This window comes from Opisthorchis viverrini, assembly GCF_000715545.1.
Source record: "Opisthorchis viverrini unplaced genomic scaffold opera_v5_3, whole genome shotgun sequence".
NCBI classification, from domain to species: Eukaryota; Metazoa; Platyhelminthes; class Trematoda; order Opisthorchiida; family Opisthorchiidae; genus Opisthorchis; species Opisthorchis viverrini.
In genome coordinates this window covers 696,616-715,561 of record NW_008751659.1, presented here as the reverse complement: position 1 = coordinate 715,561, position 18,946 = coordinate 696,616, and the positions used below count along the sequence as shown (strand labels likewise).

General features: G+C 46.1%; 2 protein-coding genes across 2 annotated transcripts; one reads left to right on the top strand and one right to left on the bottom strand.

The window, feature by feature from the left end:
* Window positions 1–268: 268 nt before the first annotated feature.
* Window positions 269–11,953, top strand: T265_00296 (hypothetical protein; the record flags this gene model as incomplete). Its single annotated transcript, XM_009164041.1, is given in 7 exon segments — window positions 269–345; window positions 363–452; window positions 710–1,263; window positions 1,300–1,538; window positions 1,705–1,980; window positions 10,534–10,713; window positions 11,374–11,953. The coding sequence occupies 7 exon segments, from the start codon at window positions 269–271 to the stop codon at window positions 11,446–11,448; spliced, it is 1,491 nt and encodes a 496-aa protein (XP_009162305.1).
* T265_12506 (hypothetical protein) lies at window positions 11,558–14,735 on the bottom strand (the record flags this gene model as incomplete). Its single annotated transcript, XM_009164142.1, has 3 exons — window positions 11,558–11,797; window positions 12,405–12,507; window positions 14,557–14,735. Coding segments are annotated over 3 exons (522 nt in total), but the record flags the coding sequence as incomplete, so codon positions are not given.
* Between the last annotated feature and the right edge of the window lie 4,211 nt (window positions 14,736–18,946).

The following is an 18,946-nucleotide window of genomic DNA, read 5'->3' as shown; positions in this document are numbered from 1 at the left end:
GATCTCTTTCCCCTGGAGTACCGCCGCCTCCGAGGGGACCTAATTCTTACTTATGCTTCGTTTGAACAAAGCTTGGCAAACAGGTTTTTACCGTTGACCCGGCCAACACCCGGCGGGGACATAGTAAGAAATTTTCAAGCTCAGAGCACGCACATTCATTAGACAAAATTTTTTCATTTCGGGTAGTAGCTGCGTGGAATGACCTTCTTCCGACGGTTGTACACGCTCCTCCTCGAACCCAATTTAAAGCACTATTAGACATTTATTTATGCGAATCCTCGCACTGGCGAGCATACTGCCCCGCGCTGAGAACATAAAGAGCAGTGCTACACCCTTTTTTCACTTGTACTTTTGAGGTGAAGAACAGCCATTGACCTACAAGAACAAAACCGACCCGGAAAACTTGGGCAAAAGCCTCGCTCCTGTTTATCAACCCGTGAATCCATGAATCTGTGACTAACTGCGAATCCGTGAATTTGATGCTCGGTTATCTGAGAAGTCACTTGGTTAGACAAGGCGCTTTCAACACTATATTACTGCTATGCACCATCATGTTACACTTCCTATGTAAAAGATTCTTACCACCGAAGTTATCACAGTTCCAGACATATTAACCGTGCGCTCTCGTGATGGTCTAGACAGTGCTCGTTTTAATTATTCGGCTTGCGTTTGGCGCGCTTCGTTCGCTTCTTGCTTTTTCGCTATCCAGGATGACAAAAGAAAAAGCTGGTTTCCTCACCCCAAAAGCTATATCAAATCGGATTAAGGCCAAGGGCCTTCAGAAATTGAGATGGTATTGCCAAATGTGCCAGAAACAATGTCGGGATGAGGTAATTTGTTACGCAACTAACTTATTGTGTCCTCAGAATGGCTACAAGTGTCACACAATGTCGGAGTCCCATCATCGACAGATGAAGCTCTTCGCGGAGAATGGGGGGAAGTTCATCAGCAGCTTTTCCTCCGAGTTTCTGAAGGGATATCTGGATATCGTGAGACGGCAATTTGGCGGCCAGCGGGTCCATGCGAATGTTGTTTATCAGGAGTATATCAAAGATAAGGAACACATACACATGAATGCCACCCGCTGGCACACACTGACTGGTCTGTGTATGTGGTTAGGAAAGCAAGGAATTTGCAAAGTTGATGAAACAGAAAAAGGATGGTTCATCGAGTATATCGATCGTGATCCCGAAAAACTGAAGCGTCAGGAGGCCAGTGAGCGCCTTGAAAAAACGGAGGATGAGATCAATAGACACTTTCTGGGTAAGTAGTTTCATTCATGGTTCACTTTCGCTTCAGAAAAACAAATTGAATATAATTTGTCAAAGACTGAACCAACCGAGGGCCCTAGTTATACCCCTTTGGTGAGACCAGATGACACGCCTATCCGACTCAACCTTTCGTTGAAAACCAAAAGCTCAGAAACAACGGACAACACAGATCCCATCCAAGACTGTGAAGTTCCAGAGGTCGTCGAACAAGAAAAGCCAACGAACACGAAATTCATCACTTTCGGTCCTAAAAAGGCCAAACCTATGGTGAGCTTTATTTGCTGTGTTGATTTCATTTTCCTTCTGAAGTGGATTGTGCGAGTTCTCAGTCTTCAGCTGCGGCGCCAAGGTGCTTTATTGATGAAGTACAGCTCTACGTACTGAGTTTCATCTTATACTCAACCTCACCCATCTTTCCCTGTAAAATCCTCAGAACCCCTTGTTGGCAGCAGAGCAGAAAGCAAAAGAACAGCGCTCAAAGAGTAATCCGGCGAAGCCAAATGTGGCCGAGCGTCCTCAGAGTACGACCGGCTGCCGACGGAAGGCTTTAGATGACTTAATGGAGAAGGAAGAAGCACTAAAGGACAAGCGAAATCGACGAGATTACTGGCTAACTGAGGGCATCGAAGTCAAATTAATTAACCGAAAACTGCCCGAGGATGTTCGCTTACGGCATGCTGCGGTCGTGAAAATGCTGGACAATTACACGGTATGAACATAATTTCACTACTTTTATCCTTTAGCTGGTTTTTGATGTTGGGTGTTATACCCGGACCCCCTCCAGATGATTCACGTAAGCTGTTGCCACTATCACATGCTTCCTGTTTCAGGCCGGCATGATGCATCCGTCTACAAGGGCTCCAGAAGATAGGCCAGAGAGAAATTGTACATCTAAGTCACTTTCAGGGGCAGTACGTGATCCAAATTCAGCTCAGTAGATGATAGGTTGTACAGTTTTGTTGATCTTCGGGGAACGCTTTTCCACAAAAACTGCACGGTGGTGTAGAATATTGAGCTCCATATTTTTCTCCTGCCTCATCATTCCCGATGCGATTCAGTTCACTCCTTTTTCAACAGGTTTATTGTGTTTGCTATGCTGTGATTTCCTCGAAACGATATCTCTATGTCTCTTGTTGACCGGAGTAAATGGGGCTAATTGGGTGACTGGTCGACAAGATTCCGTAGTACCTTAGTGAGTCGCAACTTGTGATCGAGGTACTAAAGGCTTTAAGCCGCATTTGGTTGCATTGCGGTTGATGGGCTGTTAGCGTAGATGTCCTGGCCTTGCGCCGGTATGTGTTTAAGAGGTGCTGGGACATTTTGACTGCTGATGCTGTCCTGGAATACCTCTACGAATACAAGCCAGTACCTTGCTACCTTATCGCACTGGGATACATTGGTTGCAATTTCCTCTTTAAGTTGCAGGCATGCCAGAAACTTCGGGAGAATAGTCGGGCTGCAAGTAGCCCTTTTACATGCTTCGACGTGGCTGATCCATCATGGTTGAAAGTGCGGGATGTTCACTTCGACTGACTTGCTGGCTGCACGGCTAAGCGTACGGCAGTGAAGCATCGGTGTTGAACACTGATGTCATGCTGTCGATGATGATGACGACCAAGCGCGTCTTGTGACCATGTTACGAATTCGTCGATGCCGTCCGAAACTAGGAACGCTTCTAAAATATATCGGCGTTTACCACACTGAAGACGCCTTAGATCGTCTGCCTGCAGGGACAATACTTCTGGGCTGTACAACGCAGCCCTTAATGTAGTGTGGTGCACACAACTTCAGACCGCGGGCAAACCTGACCCGCCCCTTCGGGATTAGTGTACTCCATCAGGCATGTATAACTATATGGGTATGTAGGACTCACCACAATCCCGTGTGTTTCCTGTAATTGCAAAGAGCATGTTTGAAGCGCAGCTTTGAAACTTGCAAGTGCGACATATACCCAACGGTTGCACTACGGTGGTCAGCGCTTGTGCTTTGTCTTGGTTGTCAGAGATCAGGATGATGTCGTCTGCGTACTCCGGATCGACAGGTCCTCACCAGCAGCGATTTGAGCATCCGGGTTTTGAAGACCCTCCAGCATTCATCTTTACTTCGTTGGTGACGAAGTTGAATAAAGGTGGAGAGCTTTGGTATATTTGCCGGACCTCATATACGGGAAGCCATTGGAAGGATCCTTATATACCCTTCAACTATGTGGACATCCGATTATGTCCACGAGTTTTTTTGACGGATCCACAATCGAAGAAACCTTTGAAGTCGGGGAACATCAGGATTTTGGATTGTCCGTACGCATGGCACTGCTCTAACCCGACGGAGTGGGAAGATATGTTCCATGCATCCCTTATTCGATCCCAATCCGATTGGCTCTCACTGATCAAGGTTTCGTGTGCTGCTTCAAGGTGGCGAATAATTAGTGATACCTGAAGCGTTGCTACACTGGCAGGCACAGTGAGACCTCTGCCTACTATACTCGAAGGGAGCTTTGTTATCGACTCCCTCCAATTGTCTGGGACGGTTTGATTCTTTACTAGACGTAAGTTGGTTAGGCAGACACTCAATAAGGACTTCAACACCGCTTTTTATCAGAGCAGGCCGAATTTCGTCGGAGCCAAATGCTCCGTGACGCCTAAGTAGGGATATGCATTCGAACACAGGTTGAATAAGATTCCATGTCCACAATGCTTGCCTCTTTCAAAGGCCGATATTTTGTATCAGAAGCAACACGTGGCCAACTGCGTTTGCTTGGCGTGTCCTGCCGAGCGGTTTAAACGGATATCAGAGCCGCTGTGGTTCATGATGGTTTCGGCGACAACAAACTTCCAAGCTCCCGTCGTACTGACCAAGTGGAAGGACCTGCATATATCTGCTGCACCTTTTGCTTCCAATTTTCGACTCGGATGCACTCAGTATCCCGGTCTGTGCGGACACAGTCTTCGCTTGCTTCTGGTAAAATGTCGAGAGATTGTGGTTGCGACTGAAGAGTACTTGTTGGATAACCTGCAAAATTGCAATCCTATCGAAGATCCAATATCTGGAGAAAGTTGGCGGGGTCGTACCCCAGATGGAAGTTTCTGCACAATGTACAGCTCTGACTATTCCTTTCTAGTGATTGTCAACATCCGACGTCAGACCAGCAGGTGGTCATTGGAGTCGGTTCTGTTTGATTTCTAGGTCAACGAGTTTCCCGGCGGTTAAGCGATGCTTGCGCTAATTTGGAGAGCGCAAACGTATATTGCTTGTATCAGCATACGACTCGACGGACTGCAATTATGAAAATTAGGGTGTTTTTTTCATCAAGACCTGCCACGGCCGATTCCGCTGGCAAGAAGGGCCGATATGGTCATCCTGGTGGGCGATATGAACGTCCAAGGTGGACGACAGCCTAGATTCCGAGTCGATGCTGGGTGTACGGATAGTGGAGAGCCGGTCCTTAGTTATCTTTCTGGTGATTGTATGGGCTGAGCTATAATTTTGCCCTCTTCGTGCTGAAGCAGCGTAATTTCGTTCACCGGATTCAAAAGGTATCGCTACCCTAATATCGAGTTTATTAGACTGCAAAGCTGTTCGCGACGCACAGTCACACCGACAGTGATTGGCCTTAGGATGAATGTGGAGTTTGAGAAGCCGTGCTGTTAGAATTTAGAGCTCCGTCCAGGCCATCCGACTGGATCAGATGAACATCAAATATCGTCGAGATGTCGTCGCTGGGCAAGCCATATGAGCATCTAGCGACCACGGTGCAGCACGCCATCGTCATCATTGACATCGCTTAATTGAATAGTGGCGGGGGGGGCGGGGAAAAAGAAGATTTGCNCACGCCATCGTCATCATTGACATCGCTTAATTGAATAGTGGCGGGTTCAGCAGATAAAGAGATCCTTTGCTGCAAGCCGGAGCCGCGCATTCAGTTGATTTTTAACCAGCTTAAAGAAGACTGGCCAGGAATATGGTTTGCGAAAAGGATAAGGCGGTAATAAATTGGCAGAAGCGTCGTCTTAAGCGATAGGCTGAATACTAAAGAATATTTCTACTGGTCTCCATCAACACAACCTCTAACAGATTCTAATGAACTTGAATGGAACGTCGACTTCAGCCCGCCATCAACAATAAAAAATCCATGCGCGAGTTCAACCTTATAACATGACGAAACGTCAAACCGGGTGCGCCTATTTTTCAAAGGCAAAAAAGTGTTGATGAACAGTCTGATGACCCTGCTGCGAAAGATTTTAAAACGAGAGTAGAATATCGGTGGGTGGACGGTTTGAACTGTGGTCCGAATTCTCGCCAAGGACCCCAGGACATTACAACAAAGCCATGGCTGCACCAGCCTGCTAGCCGTGGCACCCAAGGTGCCCTCTTGCGTTATATTACGAATGTTGATCGATGCTGTTGGGAGACAAACTCTTGATCATTAAGTTGGGTTTCGTCCTGGTTGATAATGGATCGATTGTATCTTTATCCAAGTTCTTGAACTGCACCACTGATCCAAACATCCGATTATGTTTTTCTCCATCTGAAGTGGATCCTCGGAAACTTTGGTGGTTCCTTCCAGATTTCTGTTACTTTTGAGGGCACTGTACGCGAACTCTCCTGGGCGCATATTGGCATACAGCATGTTTTCTTTTGAGTTCGCCACGCTCATTGGTGTAAGACTAGAATGTCTCCATCATTCTCCAACTTTTGTATTGACGTGTTGCTTGAAACTTCTGTGCCTGGAACCCCGGGGTGGAAGTGTCTTCGTGCATTCGCTCATACGTACGATATTGCTCCCTGGTTCATGTCCTTCAAAGATGCAAACCTTTTTAATTACAAAATAATTCTGCCGCACGATTTGGTAGGTACTTCACACCTATTAGCTGTAAGTGCTGCATCAAAGCTGGGTGTAATCATACATGCAGACGTAGTAGATGAGTTTATTTACATCAACAGTTGTATAAGCTAAACTCATTCTTTACGTACGCGTGAGTCCACCCGGCAGCGTTAGCGTAAATGCAACAGCTGGTGGAGGACACTGCGCGAACGCCGAAAACGAGTAAAACAATGAATATTTGATTCATGCCTAATGATAAGGGCCTGGGTAGAGCAACGCATCTGTTTTCGTCATGTGATGCGTTGCTGGTCTCATATTTGTGGGCATGCGCTAGCACTGCTAAGACCCCGTTTCCCCTGCTTCATCCCCAGTTCATACATTGTCTGCCTCATAGTCGGAATCCACCTCATTCGACAGGGCATGGCGTGCGGTTGTCCCCTTGCCTTACGAAACACATGACCGGATTAGTGTTGTTACTGCAGCCCACTCAGGTCATGCAGTTGATTTGTGGCCAAACTCCATTCGTCGCACTTCGGCACTGCTAACCCGGTCTTTCTAAGATACGTGCAGTGTTTCAAATACACCCTGAAGTGAAGTATAGACAGTCTGCTGTTTCACACAGAGGCGAAAATTCAGTCTTAAGGTAATGCTGGGCACATTGCTGCGTTGTAGGTTGTCGCTCACTGACGAGCCATCACACGGACCCTGGAGGTGTCTACTCCTGAAGAAGACAGACGTCGCAACTCCACCGCTGCTATCTGTCGTTCAACTAAGTATTTTGTCCGATGTGTGGTTCCGATGCCACAAACAGGTTTGTTGTGCACTTCTGACCTCGCGTTGGCACTTTTACATTAACAGTACATGTTTAGTCGTGTGGATTAGAGAGGACACGGATGAACTGCCAACCAAATGGTACTTTTGCATAAAGCCTGATGCAACCTGCCTGTGCAACCCGCCTTCTAAGATGGGATCGCGTAATCCGCCCTGTTCATGGTACGGCCGGGTATAGATGCTGCAGAATCGTTCTTATTTTCCGAAACGGAAGGTAAGTGGTTGAAATCAACCACTAGATTCTGTATTGATGCTGTCGACGTACGTTGCTTATCATTTTCTCGACTTTCATGCGTTCCACAGTTTTTACGACATTACTGTCGGTCGGACCATTTGACGTTATCTTTTCCTGATCTCTCAGAGGTATGGAGCACTTTCACTGTTGCAGCTCGCGTAGTGTCGTTCGCGGCTCCGGATTCAATCCAACAGCGGTATTGCTTGTTCCTTGAATGGGAACATCTGGTTGTCATACGTCATGATTAGGATGTAGCATTTGTCATTTCGCTGCGTCCCTGTATGAAGGCTATCCCTTCAACGGTGCCTACTTCTTTCCTCCTGTTTTCTGCGCGAGTCTGATCAGTCTTTAAATCGTAGTGTTGATCCACTTTATACGATAATGTCTCCATTGGTTGCTGCCTTCAAACATGGATGTTCCTTACTCTCCACAATTGATGGCACATTTACTACTGCACCATCGGTGTATGATTTTCTTCCAGCAGACAGGTGCGCGGGTCAGCTACTGTACGACAATGAACGAGCCCTTATGTGCTTTCATTTCGCATTCTACCGTATTGCTGTGGGTATCGAGCTGTAAACATACAAGTCGTACATCTACAACGAGACGATGCTTAGTTTACTTTTTCTCAACAAGACGCTCCATCGCATGGACTCCAAACTTGTTTAAGTAATTCGGATGTGCAAAGGATTTGAATATGCAATAAAATACACTCATACCAACTACTCTGGCGTGAGCAGGAGACTACTGAATCGTTTAAGATGAGCGATATGTGAAGTCAAGGGAGTGTACTTCGATACCTGGAATATTATGCCAAATGAAACATGAAGCCGACCCTTGTGCAACACACTCAGCGAAGGCTTATCCCAAGCTCAGCGATGATAGTTGTGACGATGAAGACAGATCTGTTCCGATACCCAGTCTCCTTTGCTGCAGCCGAACGAATTTTGGGTAAGCAAAGTCTTCATGACTAGCTGGGGTGAAAATTCTCAGCTTTCCCGTGTGTAACTTGCATGCAACCCAAAATGAAAAAGGTCCCAGCTGTAGCAATCCTTCGGTATCTAACTATTTCTTCGATCGAGAACTGTTACGGCCTACCATGCAGTCGTCAAAAGGAGTAAAAACAGTTTTAACGCAAGCTTCACTACCGTACAGAATTTTTGCTTCATAAAACCCTAAAGTGAAACGAAAGTGTATGGTGATGCCTAATGACAAATTGTGCATATCGGGTAATCTTATCGTGCAGTGCAACACAGAGACAATCACGAGAACCCCGAAAGCACTACAACTTTCTGTATACGATAGTGCTGTTAAGCCGCAGGTAAATTAACTCACATCCAAGGAACTATCGTCATCGAGCTTACGGTTTTTTCTAGTCTGTCAGCCGACATAGCCATGTCTGGTCATGGTACACCATACTCTTGCAATGGATTTTCGGCGGCGAATCGTAGAAACGACTTTCTGATGAAAACCTTAGCCATCAGGGGATCGTTTTTGTCTATAAGGAGGAAAAGAAGTTAAAAGTGCTCCCATAAAGTGTAAGTTCGTGCTCCTGGATATGCACCTTTTGAGCACATCCTGGGGAGTTACTCGATGTCGTAGAACATTTTTACATGTTTTTTGAGCTGTGTAAGTCTCGATTCTAGTGTAACAGCCGTGTTCAGTGCACGAATCTGAGGCTTCGGTCGCGTTTCTTGATTTGAGACGGCTGTAGGTCCGTGAGACGTATCTCAAGGGATGTGTGCACCCGGCTACAGTACTGGCGATTTTGCTGTGTGGCTGTCACCTCTGCGTCCAGCTGAACTGGTGACTTTGATAACCTTTATTATGGGTTGATGCAAACATCCACAGTGGGACAGAAAGAAGTGACTGCTTGGTTGTGCAATAGAGACTTCGATCGAGGAATGTGTCCAGCACCACACGCTGCGACGGTTTTGCCATGCATCGCGACTGCCGATTCATCCTCAACCGAAGAGAACCAGGTTTTCTTGCCCACTTCAGAGTGGCGCAGAGACTTGGCCAAACCGGTGGAGAGGTATGAATGAAGTGAAAAGTCTGGGTACTAGGGTAGGGTCCGCATGATCTCTTCTGTGCATGACTGGAGATCCGATTGCACGGGTTTGCTGGGGCCGCCAGCAAGATGCTAGATGCTTTTGGGAGTCCATTCTCCGTTCCTATATCAACTGGTTAGACCGTGTATTTCGTATGCCAGAGGACCGTTTGCCTCATAGAGCCCTCTACCCAGCCTTGTACCCCATTCAGGTGACCCAGGAACGACCAATCCATGACTTGGCAACGAAGCGTTAAGCCGTTATCATCCAACGCAGTTGCGTTGGAATCTACTGTGTGCGGGACGGTTATTACTTGTTGACCATGACAGATATGGATGTGTCACGCAGCCAATGACAGTTTTTTCTCAAATCTACCGCCTTCACTGCGTTGCTTTCAATCCATGCCACACCTGACAGTCGGGATCATTCGAAATCAATGAACTGATTAGGCCGTCGCTACGGCTATCATTTCCTCATCCTCTTCATCCTCGGTGAACGAAGGTATGAAGCTAAAACCGCTGCACTTGGTTGCACGATTTGTGACTTTAGAAACCGAACTAATGTGAATGATGGTTGGAGATGCTGGAAGATATGACTTCCAGTCGGTGCCAGTAACCGTCTGCCTGAGTTGTGAGTGTAAGCAGATTTTTAAGCGGTAGGGATGGGGGACAGTACCATCCCGTATCTGATGCACATTTAGAGCCTACACATTCGCACTGGCATGACCTGGCCTATCTTCCAGCAAGACTCTGAGTGCTGCCTCCTCACGCTGAGCTCTGGCTAGTGGCCCTGTTTACCCAAACAACCTACACAGTGCCCACTACGCTTGTTAAGTTCAGGGTCACACTTGTTTGTCAGACCCCAATCTTTGAATCATCTCGGAGTACAAAATGCCTAGTGAGTGCTAATTTCTGATATTTTGAGCCATTGCGTAGAATCATAATGTCCTGGATTGGGTGTTTCCACACAGAAGCTCTAGTTCAGTCCGGCACGCCAGCCTCAACGGCTTGGGCGTCGCTCACAACGGTGTTTTTGTGCGCTATTCTAATGTCGCTTTAAAAATCAGTTGCTAGTAGTCGTGAATCGGCTCATGCCAGGACATACGTCTTTGTGTGTCTACTATACTCGATTTGCTTCTAGGTCGAAGGTTGTGGTCTTTACCGATGTTTTGGTAGGCTTTACTATTGCCTCGGACCGTTTGGTTATTCGCTCGGTTACCGCTGGCCTTTCGCAACGAGGCCAACCAGCAAGGTGTGTAAATTACCACGAATTTGGTAATTTTACTGTACCTGAAATCGTTGTTTCCGTACTTTTTGCTTCCAGGCCATCGTGCGTGTACTCCGAGATGGCACCAAGATAAAAGTGGACCAAGAACATGTTCAAACAGTGGTTCCTCCGCCTTCATCTACAGTGATGGTCGTGAATGGAGCATACCGCGGAGAATATGCGACCCTTGAGCAAGTGGATAAAGATGCTGGCTGCTGTGATCTCACCATTGCTACGGTAAATATTATCTTAGCATCGTTCTGCTGATTAGCCGAATCCTTACCTAGTTTGTGAAAAGTCCCTATGCGGACGACTCTCCTTGATCTGGCCCTGAGCCAGCGAGTTGATGTTCTTGTGTATGTTCACTAAGTTCGACCTTCACTGCTGTTTACCCACTCATGGGATAAAGGGGTGTTTCTTCTGGGGGACACTAGTGGTTCACTGAAGCAGCCGGACGGTCCGGACCAGCTATTTCAAATGAGGCAAGGCACGCGAAGCGCTGAGAAAAACCTTGTTTGTCGTTAAGTCTATCGACTCTTCATCTCAGATTCGGAACGACACAGTCATCGAGAGGAGTGGAATTATGTGGTTACTAAGTTGAAGGGCAAGGAACTCAAATTACGGTACGATGTACGTGGATGTGACAATATCGATGAGTTCTCGGAACAACAGTTTTATTCTGCTGTTACTGTATATTTGGCTGATACTTTGTGTCGCGCCGGATAAAAACACGGGCGTTGTGAAGGTCTTGAGATTCTTGGCTCCCTTCTGCGTAAATGAAAAACGGTTACTCTTTTATTCGCCATAAACAGTAGCTTCTTTTTATAGCTTTTGATTATTAGTTGCCACACGTAAAATACCCACAGCCTCATTTTGCCCTACCGCATTTTCTTTCAGGGCCTTTGTATGGGTCGATATATCCGAAAAGTTTCCTTGGACGATGTGTGCAAACTAGTGGAAGTGCAACGATGAAAAATCGTGATTCAGTTTACGTCACTATGTACATTTCTCTCAGCATGTGCTCACTTGTACAAACGTTTGAAAAAAAAAATTAGAAAGTTATATAAGTTTTCTCAGGAATTCACTCCAACCGGACGATTTTTGAAGATGGCGGTGTAAGATTAAAGATCTCCATTAGCAACGGGTCGACTTTGGTTGGATCCAACTGCATCAACATGTGACCGTAATTGATTGTTAACGCCTCAAGTTGGTTCAGGTTGGCTAGAACGGAGGCCAACATAGCGCGACCTCCCGCGAAGCCCACCTTGGCCTCTAGGTAATGCTTCAGCAACAGGTAGTACCGGTCGTGGACGTTGGCAACCTGTGGTGGTAAAGCGCGGAGATCACAGCGATGAGTTCAGTAATGATCCTGTTGGAGATATTCTAATAATGAAAACGTAAAATGGTAACACTGTGCTAACGTAGCTAAATCCTTGTGCATTTACACTCAGCAAGTTGGCAGCTATATGCTGCATGCTAAGGCACCGCTCGGCGGACCCATTTTGTCAAACAAACAATCAGTGTGAATCTGCCGATCTTCCCCGATTTATGACAGAGGGGGCAGCAATGCAGAGTTCATCGTATACGGTGGTTTCCTGACTGACAACGAATCGGAAGCCAAGAAAAGGAAATCTAAAAATTGTGCGATATGATTCAATCTGTTCGGCAAGTCGAACAAAAACGTTCACATCTTTGAGTTCGGTTCCCGAGCAGCTATATAGAGGCCCACAGGTTTCCTATGCGTCATAGCTGGACTATCGTTATCAACTTCAGTGAGCCAACGAAACGTAGTCTATTCTTGGAGAGTTTGTGATTAAGGTACGCTTCACAGGACCAGCGATCAGTGTTCTAACACCGGGGCAACCCCCTAACAAAATAATACGAAAGTTGGGTTCCACAGCTAATGTTGTGTCGAAGAAAGGACTTACCGTCTGGCGAGCATCCAGCGAAGGTCTGTCAGGTGTGAATAGGCACAATGCCTGCATCAAAGATACCAAGTTTGGGTCCTGTGCCACAAGTGCGTTGAAATTTCTGCGTGGTAGGTTACACGAGACAAGACAATCTGTGCTGATAGGTGAACAGGTTCGGGTGATGCGCAGATAAGTGACAACTGTTTTGGTAGGAGTAAACCGACACGACAGGCGATATTGAAACAGGAGCAGTGTTAAGTTTAGTTGGACACCGGGTGCTGTCTACATGAGGCGCTCTCATGGGCATGATGTCATTTTCTGGGAGAAATGCACCAGCAAAATATTGGTTGCGTCGAGCGCCAAAATGTGCTCCATGAGCCTGTAAGGCTACAGGAATAGAGGGTATTTATTGGAACCAGGCATGTTGTGGGTCCTTCCGCTCGTTCCGAAACAACTGCTAAGAAACAATCCCGATCTGCCCTTACGAAATAACCGTTTGTCTATCCTGATCCATCACCGTCTGCAAGTGTGAGCACACGAACCTAAGAGCAGCAGAAAAGCAGCTGACTCTGGGTGGTAGAGCATCTTCCTACCCAGTTAATACACCAACTGAGGACGTCGATTACCAATCATTTAGTCGGGAACCTGAATGACATGGATGCTTATCAGAGGATTGCTGTTTTGTGCCTGAGCCCGATGCATCCGCTTTATTGGCCATATTTTAGTGGAACCGAGGGTTGAGTATGATATGCGCAACTACAATCTCAACATCAGTTGGTCCATGAAGTTGGGACTGATGCAGCCCAGTCTTCTAGCACTTTCTTCAGCTGTGCCTCGCATGTCAAACCACGTGAAATTTGTATTTTGGAAGGATCCGGTTCAGGACAAGCGGCTTCATCGGCGCGTTCATTGTGTATGAAAGGTTAAATAGATATAAGCAGCAAAAGAATACCTATGATATTTTACACTTTGAGTATCAGTGCAGTGACAGTTTTTCGGCTAACAGCTGATCTAGGTAAGTTTAAAGCGAATTATTCGTTCACTGACAACTAAATTCTTCCGGGTTTTTAGGAACCGGAAGTCCCATCAGAAGCGCAGTTGAATTGAGTGTTGATCGCGAATGGGGCGGCGTAACCCAAAATAATCAGGTCGAAAAAAGATTTCTTCCTGATTGACTTCTGCTTGCCGAATGAATCGTAAGGTTTTTACGGCCTACTCAGATAACAGTTGGCTTTTCTCGGACAGTTTGGACAGTGAGCACCCATACTACTGGTACGCGTTGATTTGCGAACCAACCTCTCCCGTTTGGAGCGTTTTCTGTAGGCAAGAATTCGGTAAGACTGAAATAGGCCGTTCTCGCGTGTGTTGCTTTCTCTTATGTGGTGAGTCGCTGTAAGTGTTTATGGTTCACTTCAGTGGCAGCGATAGGCGTCTGTGCACAGTTAGTAAACCATAAGCGGTTTGTTGTGCAACGTGCAAGCCGCTGACCTAAATCAAATGGGTAGGGTCAGTAGGTGAACACACAGAGACCGATCGGAAGCCATCATTTGGCACCAATTCTGGTCTGCAGTGTGCTCCATATTGTTACGTTAGCTAAAAACATTGTCGTTTTAGCTGAGAACGTTTGGAGCATCCGTGCCTTCGGAGCGTCACCCTAGCTTGATGACATTGGGTAAATTTGAAGTATGCAGATTGGAAACAATAAATAGCAGATGATACGTGAATCTGATGGTATTCGATTGTCTGGTTACGGTTCACATATCAGTGGTTCAACTTTCTAGAAAAGTATCTAGATGGGGACATCCATGGTTGGAGACACTAACGGACGTCGCTCAGTCATGCGCTAAGCGGTGCGCATTTGTTCAAGCTATTGCCTGCAATACACAACCCGCTCTCTGGGACTCCCCGCCAATCAATAGTTCCCCCGAATTCATCTGCTGCCTTCCATCACTTTTAGATCACCGGTGAAGGAAATTGTGACAGCTCGAGCCACCATAAAATTTGTGCATGGTTTACAGATGTTGATGATCTGGGGAGCTGGAACTTGATCCGTAGTTGATTCGCGCTGAAGTTGTCTGAATTCAGACACGCCTTTAAATATCGAACGGATAGCGCGCGATCACTCACCTTAAACAGCGGGACCAAAATCGCCATCCCATTAAGAGCTTACCTGCAGTATTTAGTGTGCTCTTCATAGAACTTGTCCATTCCGGTCGCGACTTTCAAAATTTGTGTGGGAACTTCACCTTTTGGTGTCAACCACACATCCTTTTCCACATCATAGTGCCGCGCAGAAAGAAGAAACAAAGTGCTCAAGACGACTCCCTTCAGTAGACTGATCTGACTATCCTGGAATGAAAAGAGAATTTGGCGAACTCGTCTAGGTGGTTAGAGGAGGAAATTCACGCCGATTTCGGTTAAGTCCATATGCATTATTCACAGTGACTAAGACCTACTATGCACAAAAGGTACGATTCGAACGGTGACCCGTAAAGCAGCGCCTCAGTAAATTTGGTTGTAGAAAAAACAAACTGATGCGAACAGTTATAAAGCCAAACAGCTCTCCTAGTCTAGAACCATTAATCCATCCAGCTATCGACTGGCTGCATTTTTAAAATCAGCAGGCGGCGTGAGTCAGATGTGAGCTTGACTTCATCAGGTGCATCAAACCATGGGTTGTTTACTAAGAACTTTGCAAGTGCGTCCTGGTAACGCACTGACAAGGGTCCTGGCAGTGCTTGATCAATTGGTATACATCAATTGACCACCTTACGAGATTTGTGTGCGACTCAGCAGGGGCGAGACGGCCCACGTGGTAAGAGCGCGAATTTACTGACCGGAAGGTCCGTGGTTCGAATCCCACCTCGACTTCCCCTGTCTAGGCTTGGGCAATCTGGCAGTATCCCAGCCCTCGTGCTTCCTTCGGGTGGCATGGCAGCTAGGCACCGGAAGAGTGCTACATCTGAACGGTTTTTTTTCAGCAGAGATGGACTGACGTTGCTAGGCTAACCTGCCCGCTACAAAGCGACGAAGCAACACTCGAACCTGTCGTCCTTACACGATTTACTCAGATTCAACAGATATTAGCTCATCATAGGTTTTATGGAAGGGATGGGATCATTAGTTTTGACCCAAATGAGGTTGCAATCCCCCCGGGGTAGTTTCTCGCGATGAGCGGTTCTGAGGATTTTTGTGGGACTTTTTAGATGTTGCAGAAATGTTGATGTACATAGCACGATCGTAAAAATGTGTTTTGGAGTGCCTTTACTGCCAATACTATGTACTTGACCTCTCATTTCAAGACTCTAAAAACCGCCTGCTATCCTTCACCTATAGAGATCTAATGGTGCTGAAAGATCATTCACCCTACCGTTTTCTTAACGCGTCAAAGGCATCATAAGCCTACATGATCCTGCTGCAGGGTTTCCAGGGTGTCATTTCGTGGTGTCATTGGAGTAAAAAAGGATAACATCACTGAAACTACAACAATTATGATTCTGACTTCCGATAAAGATGCGCCGATATTAGCGAAATACACTCAGTAGCATACCTTGACGAAAGACTCACCTGGGACCCAGCTGAATTTCTCGTTTATGATATCTTTAGGCAACTGAATGTGCTGCATTAGTCCTCTGATTTCGTGCAATTTGGATTCAAGTAGAGCATAAGGTCGACAGAAACTCGGGAACTGCGCCTACTTGATGAACCCTAAGAAAAGGGAAACTTGTCGTGGGCTGTCGAAGAGTTTTCAACAACATTCAGTAGTGGGTTGTGCGCCGATATTCTTACTACTAGTCGACGTAATCGGTATCGGATAAGGGGCCGATTAACCCCTACTCATTTGAATACGCCTGTTAGGTTACATGACCTAATCTCGACTCATTTAGTCGTACGCGGTGGTGGAATAAGTAGGCAGCATGACAGCGCGACCATCGAGCATCACCTGAGGAGAACATGTGCACAGTCAGCCGGCGCTGCTACAACGGATTTGAACGGTTAATGGTACTTTCGTAAATCCACTAGAATCGTGTAATTTGCAAGGATAACTGATTAAACCGGTCAATTCTTGACAATAAACTCGAATGGATTTACATTTGTAAGTGACCGCGTCGGTGGGTTGCTTAGCCGTGACTGGTCACACGTGTACGGACGCGCTCAAGAGAATAAACGCTAAATTGATAGACGAGTTGTGACTGGTCCGCTCAGTTCTCATCATCAACTTGTCTTTTCAAGGCCGGCAGGATCTCTGTTGCAGAAGTGACGTGATGTGCAGAAAAGGAACGGGAGATTAGCACAATGGATCCGAAATTACAATGTTTTAAGGCGAAAAGGACAGACCAAGATTAGGCGAACTAGAGACGTTCAGAACGATTTAAGAGCAACGAATTTACGCTGACTAAAGCGGCCGTTTGTTTTGGCGGTTTCTTGGTACACAGTTCACAAATATTCCACTAGGAGCTCTGGTGTTTCAAGAAGAAGCAGGGCGAGTTGCGCCTAATATTGGACAGCGTCGTAGCACAACGGAAGAATGTGGACATCTTGTTTCACTACTTTGCGTACTGGTAACTTGTAAAAAGGGGTCAACAGCGTTTGGTAGCATTCACGAGACTGAGTGCAACTAAGCATGGAATCACTGATGGGTACGTCAATAAAATTAAGCACCAATGGACAACTCCAATCACTAGTTGAAAATTAAGATATGAGTAGATTCAGCAGCCCCGCATAGTGACCGCTATTCTTGGAGTAACAGACACTTGCATGTTTAAATCGTTATAGTTTCTCCAATCATGATTTTCTACGGCGCGCACGTTTTGATTTGAATGGAGCTGTCACCGCCTCACATATGACTTAATACAACATCGCTTAACCCAAGCTCCACGTCTAGTGGATGAGTGCGTTGGTTTCTGCACTCAAAAAGATGGCACACCACGTCCGATTGGCATTCAGTGGTATGGGAATCGATAACATACTAAGGTTACAGGCAAATTAATGTTGATGGCGACGTGAACGGTAAATTCTTTGGAGGCACAAGTCGGTAGATCGATATCACCATTGCACGCTGAAACGCTACATACGCAAGTGGCATCACGGACAACAGGAATGTCTGTTAGACCTTTCCATAAAGCAAAACGAGAAACTATTGTGGGGTGTGTAGTGGACATCGAAAAAAATAGTTGGACGGTTTGAATATCTTCCAGAAAGGACGATCAATGCCAGATGCACAATCTGCTCCTCTGTCATTGAAGTTTTACATTCATACAAAACATCAAAGTGTCACTGCTTGGCTTATGACTTTTTGGACCTCACCTAAGGCCATTCTAGTATCCTTATTCGATTTATAGCACCGGCTGCGTTCACTACACATGGACTGTTATCCTGCTTTTCCGACAATTGAATAAATCGTTGTTGATGCTGATGAAGTTATCAACCTTGGTAGCTTGCTCACGACAAACCTCTGTGGGCGTTCGTCCGGAAATCTGGGCTCGTATTTGGATGTGTACTTCATTTGACAATTTCACGGAAGGCTTTCACGCTAGACGTGCACTTTTAGACTAAGGTCCCCGAGGCACGTCAACTTGGGTCTATGAGGTCATTCAAACGATCAGACCACTCCAGGTTACTGAGCGGTTGATCGTCCTACCGCCTCTAGGTTCTTCAGATTAGACATACCATGGCAGAACATGACCCACACAATGTCAAGAAAAGCATAGCTATTTGTAGGCTGACCCATATTCATTGAAGTTCTGGCAGCAACATGCGCTGAGCTTAGAGACTAGTTAGCTCCGACGTTGAGCGCATCAACGGAACTTTGCTTTAACTGGCCATGGTGGCCCTCCAACAAGCAACATCCGTCGGGATCGCTTGTTTTATTAGGTGCTGGGAAAGCACTGTCTGGTGAACGGTATCAGCAAATCACAGTCGGGTGGCAATTTCGAGGTGATTTTTTCTAGACAGGCGAATAACAGAGTGACAGCATTAGTTCACCATAACTGTTCACAACTTGCCATTGAACACGTAAACGCTTTCATTCAGTTAAATGGCTCCTTTCTTTTCAAAATGTCAGATTTTTATTGTCTGACCCATGAACATCATCTTGATAAAATAACCCACGGGCTCGTTATAATGGTTGGACAAGCCTGACGGATGTGCCAAGCTCACCGAACCAGTCAAATGACTTTCTGTGAGAATACACGCTTTTTCGAATCAACACACAATGGGCACGAATTCGAACTAAACAAGCTCTTATTGTCCATGTAACATTGACTAAATCTACAACCAATAATGAAGCAATCGTATGGGTTTGTTCAGTTGATTCCACTCCAGTGGTTCCAATGCAAGGTATCGTGTTTTCACTTTGCTCTGACGAATCTCTGTAGTTTTCCTTGGACAATTTTAAATGGAATGCGGTAACTCCCAAATTACCTGTGAGATAGTAACTAAAATGTTTCGGATAGGGTTAACTGGGACATCTAGTGAGTTAATGCACGTGGGAGTTGCACTCCCACCATCGTGATATCGGTAAAAAGGTCTCCGTCAATAAATAGAAAATCGTTCAGCTG